Below are 4479 nucleotides of genomic sequence, written 5' to 3' on the forward strand. Positions count from 1 at the left end.
GGCTGGGGGTCGTGCATGGGGAGGGGTGGTCTCGGATGGGGGAGGACAGTGGCACGGGCCCGGGTGAGGGGCGCAGAAGGTGGCAGGAAGTGGCGAGATTCCGGATCCGCTTTGGAAGCGAAGCCAACAGATTTGCTGAGCGCTTGGCCGAGGGGTGTGGGAGAGAGGAGTCAGGGATGAGCTCAAGGCTCTGGGCCTGAGCCAGGGGAAGGCTGAGCTGCCCCCTACTGACTGCTCTCCTGGCGTCCGCCCTCGTGCGCGGGGTCAGCCCGGGCACTGCGAGGCGGCCGTGGGAGACAAGCTCACTGCGCTCCTGCGCTGCCCTCAGAGTCTGGGCCACCCTCCCCCACGCTGTGGAGAAGCAAACCAGTGTGGTCCAGAGAGGGCCATTAACCTCCCCAAAGTCACACAGCAAGCAGATCAGTGTGGGGAGCTGGCTGGCCGGCGCGGTGCCCAGCGGGGCAGACCTCTCCTCCCCCACCCCACCCCCAGCTCAAACGTCTGCAGCGGGTGCAGTGGGTGTGCGCGAGTTCATCTGCCAGGCGGCTCCCCAGGGGCCAGCCTGGGTGTTGTGTTCATTGCGAGGGGGCGGGAAGAGGACCCTGGCCAGGCCCACGCAGCAGGCCCTGGAGATGGGGTAGCTTCCACACACGTGACGCGTGTGTCACACACACGTGTGTGTGTCACTGTGTGCTCCCTGCCCAAACATGGCCTTGCACCAGTCCCCTCACGGCCGCCCCCTACCCCCACCCTGAGCGCAGCCCAGCCCCCACCCGGCCCCTCACCCACACACCCAGCCCTCCTGCAGCAGGAGCTCAGAGAGGCATTTCCTGTTTGGGGGCCTCCGCCTCCCCCTCTAGTCCAGGTTCCCAGGGCCCCAGGCTGAGCAGGGGTGAGGAGAGGGCAGCCCCTGGCTCCCCTGGCTCCCGGGCCCCCACCGCGGGCCCAGCTGGAGCCCGAGAGCTTGGGGGCAGGGTGGGTGAGGGGTTGAGGAGCGCCTGCCTGCAGATCAAGGCGGCCCTACGTGAGTGTCAGCCCGAGCTGCAGGCCACACGGGTTCTGTGTGCATCCGAGGGCTTAGCAGGTCAGAACGTGTGCCCGGAGGCCTGCAGGTCCAGGTGGGCATCTGGTAAGGCCCACCTCGGCCAGTCGGTGCCAGCAGACGGACACACAGGGTGTGGGAGGAGGGCTGCTCGGCGAGGCACGTGGGGACAGTCGCCCGCGATGTGGCCCGCGCGGGCCTGGCTGCTTGCCCCGCCGGGGTCTGGGCTCTGGGAAGCCACCTCACCCCGCGGCCCTGAGCCCCAGACTGAGCCCGAGGCTTCCGAGGTGGGGCCGCCTCCGCGGGCAGGCGTTCCCGGCCCGCTCCCTGACTCCCAGCCCTGTGGGGCCTGGGGCGGCCCTTAGTTGCTCCTCCTCCCCTCCTCTGCCCCCCACCCCGACACCCCCACCCCACTGCTTCCTGCTCTGGCGGCCCCGGGGGAGTGGGAGCAGGGAGCTGGCAGCGGCCCCAGCCCACTCCTTACAAGGCCAGAGCCCGGCCCGGGCCCGCCCCCTGCCCCGCCCGCCCGAGGCCGCAGTCCCTCCCCCTGTCAAGAGCGGCCGCGGGCCCCGGGCCCGGCCAGTCGGGGGGCGTCGCGATGCTGCTGCGCCTGCTGCTGGCCTGGGCGGCCGCGGTGCCCGCGCTGCCCGCGCTGGGCCAGGCCCCCTGGGCCGCTGAGCCCCGCGCTGCCTGCGGCCCGGGCAGCTGCTACGCGCTCTTCCCACACCGCCGTACCTTCCTGGAGGCCTGGCGGGCCTGCCGGGAGCTGGGGGGCGACCTGGCCACGCCACGAACCCTTGAGGAGGCCCAGCGCGTGGACAGCCTGGTGGGCGCCGGCCCGGCCAGCCGGCTGCTGTGGATCGGGCTGCAGCGGCCGGCACGGCAGTGCCAGCCACAGCGCCCACTGCGCGGCTTCACCTGGACCACGGGAGACCAGGACACGGCCTTCACCAACTGGGCTCAGCCGGCCACGGGAGGGCCCTGCCCGGCGCAGCGCTGCGCGGCCCTGGAGGCGAGCGGTGGGCATCGCTGGCTCGAGGGCTCGTGCACGCTGGCCGTGGACGGTTACCTGTGCCAGTTTGGCTTTGAGGGCGCCTGCCCGGCACTGCCAGCCGAGGCGGGCCAGGCCGGCCCTGCCGTCTACACCACGCCCTTCCACCTGGTCTCCACAGAGTTGGAGTGGCTGCCTTTCGGTTCGGTGGCCGCTGTGCAGTGCCAGGCCGGCAGGGGGGCGTCGCTGCTCTGTGTGAAACAGCCTGGCGGTGGTGTGGGCTGGTCCCAGGCCGGGCCCCTGTGCCCAGGGTCGGGCTGCGGCCCGGGCAACGGGGGCTGCGAGCACGAGTGTGTGGAGGAGGAGGACGGCCGCGTGTCCTGCCGCTGCTCCGAGGGCTTCCAGCTGGCGGCGGACGGGCACAGCTGCGAGGACCCCTGTGCCCAGGCGCCGTGCGAGCAGCAGTGTGAGCCCGGGGGGCCACAGGGCTACAGCTGCCACTGTCGCCTGGGCTTCCGGCCGGCCGAGGACGAGCCGCACCGCTGCGTGGACACGGACGAGTGCCAGATCGCCGGGGTGTGCCAGCAGATGTGCGTCAACTACGTCGGTGGCTTCGAGTGCTATTGCAGCGAGGGTCATGAGCTGGAGGCGGACGGTATCAGCTGCAGCCCCGCGGGGGCCATGGGCGCCCGGAATTCCCAAGACCTGGAAGACGAGCTGCTGGAGGACGGGGAGGAGGAGGAGGAGGACGAGGATGAGGACGAGGAGGACGAGGAGGATGAGGAGGCCTGGGAGGGCTTCGACAGCACCTGGACGGAGGGGCCCGGGTTGCTGTGGATGGAGTCGACGCAGCTGCCCGACTTTGGCCTGGCGTACGGACCCGGCTTCTCGGAGGACGGCGGACCGCCGAGGCACTACCCGGAGCCCACCTGGCCCCCCCCGCTCAGTGCCCCCAGGGCCCCCTACCACTCCGCAGTGCTCTCTGTCACCCGGCCCGGGGGGGTCTCTGTCATACGCCCCACACTACCTTCCGCCCGCCGGCGCCCAGCTATCTCCGCCACACACCCACCCTCGAGCCCTGCCCGTCAGCCCCCTGTGCCCCCTCCCCAGCAGACCCCTGTGATCTCAGCCGACTCTCCAGACCTGCCCCCCGCCCACCAGCCCCCGGTTATCGCCATCACGCACCCAGCACAGCCCCCTGCCCCCCGGCCCCCCCTCGTCTCAGCCAGATCCCCCCCCAAACTCCCCCCTGCCCACCAAGCCCCTGTGTTTCCAGACACTCACACCACCACTCACCTGCCCCGAGTGCCCGCTAATCCCACCCCCCGGCTCACCTCCCCTGGTGACCATCAACCCCCTCTGATCCCAGACGTCCCAGTCCTCAGGCCCCAGGCCACCCAGCTCCCCACCAGTCCCACCGCCCAGTCCTCCCTGCCCCTCATCCCCAGGTCCCCTGGGGCCCCCGACCATCCGGTCCCTGTGCCTGGTGCCACCCAGCCCCCAGCCCTCTCCACCACCCTGCCCCCTCACAGCCCCACTAACCAGACCTCACCCATCAGCCCTACGCAGCCCCATCCCAGAGCCCCCCAAGTCCCCAAGGGAGGCGGCCCTAGTCCCACTGCAGCCCCAACAGCCCTACTGGAGGCCGGGCTGGTGGGCCAGCACCAGAGAGATGACCGGTGGCTGTTGGTGGCCCTCCTGGTGCCGACGTGTGTCTTCTTGGTGGTCCTCCTTGCACTGGGCATCGTGTACTGCACTCGCTGTGGCCCCCACGCGCCCAACAAGCGTGTCACCGACTGCTATCGCTGGGTCACCCACGCTGGGAGCAAGGGCCCAACGGAACCCGCGCCCCCCCGGGGCAGCCTCCCAGGGGTACAGACCTGCAGAACCAGCGTGTGACGGGCAGAGCACCCCCTGCGGGGTAGGGGGACGGGGCCAAGCTGGACACATGGCTGGGGCTGCACCAGGGACCCACGGGAGCTCCCGCCTGGACACAGGGCTTCCTGCTCCCCGGGCCCAGCCAGGCTCCTCTCAGCCAAACTTGGCTCTCGGGAACTCTGCTCCCCGGCCCAGCACTCAGGACAGAAAGACACGCCAAGGCCCCCCCAGGACCTCAGTGGGTGGGTGCTGGGGTCTTCTCCAATAAATGGGGTGCCAACCTCACCCAAAATCTCCTGACCCCCGTTGGCGGCTGAGGGGAGGGCCTGGGAGGGCTCAGAGAGACGAAGGGGCTCCTCCTTCAGCCCGTCTGGGCCCCCAAGGGGAAGGGAAGACAGCAGGAGGACATTTCGCTTCCCTGGCTGTCGGGGAAGAGCCGGGAGAAGGCAGGGCCTTGGCGGGGCCGCACGCGGCCCAGGGCTCTGAACTCCACATTCATGCCTCTTCCCACCAAAACTCCGAGGAGATGGGGCCGCGGAGGCGCCCGGAATGCGGGCCTCTGCTGAAC

The 4479-nt window shown here is 70.8% G+C and overlaps 1 protein-coding gene across 1 annotated transcript; it reads left to right on the forward strand.

Annotated features, from left to right (window-relative positions):
* The first annotated feature begins 1602 nt into the window (after positions 1-1602).
* Positions 1603-4203, forward strand: CD248 (CD248 molecule). Its single transcript, XM_008253749.4, has one exon. It carries the CDS (start codon positions 1641-1643, stop codon positions 3930-3932), a length of 2292 nt encoding a protein of 763 aa, XP_008251971.3. The 5' UTR covers positions 1603-1640; the 3' UTR covers positions 3933-4203.
* The last annotated feature ends 276 nt before the right edge of the window (positions 4204-4479 follow it).

The sequence above is a fragment of the Oryctolagus cuniculus genome, chromosome 1, assembly GCF_964237555.1.
Source record: "Oryctolagus cuniculus chromosome 1, mOryCun1.1, whole genome shotgun sequence".
In the NCBI taxonomy this organism is placed as follows: Eukaryota; Metazoa; Chordata; class Mammalia; order Lagomorpha; family Leporidae; genus Oryctolagus; species Oryctolagus cuniculus.

Bases quoted from the DNA above. Each gene is read 5' to 3' on its own strand.
- CD248 (XM_008253749.4), top strand. From the start codon at position 1,641: ATGCTGCTGCGCCTGCTGCTGGCCTGGGCGGCCGCGGTGCCCGCGCTG.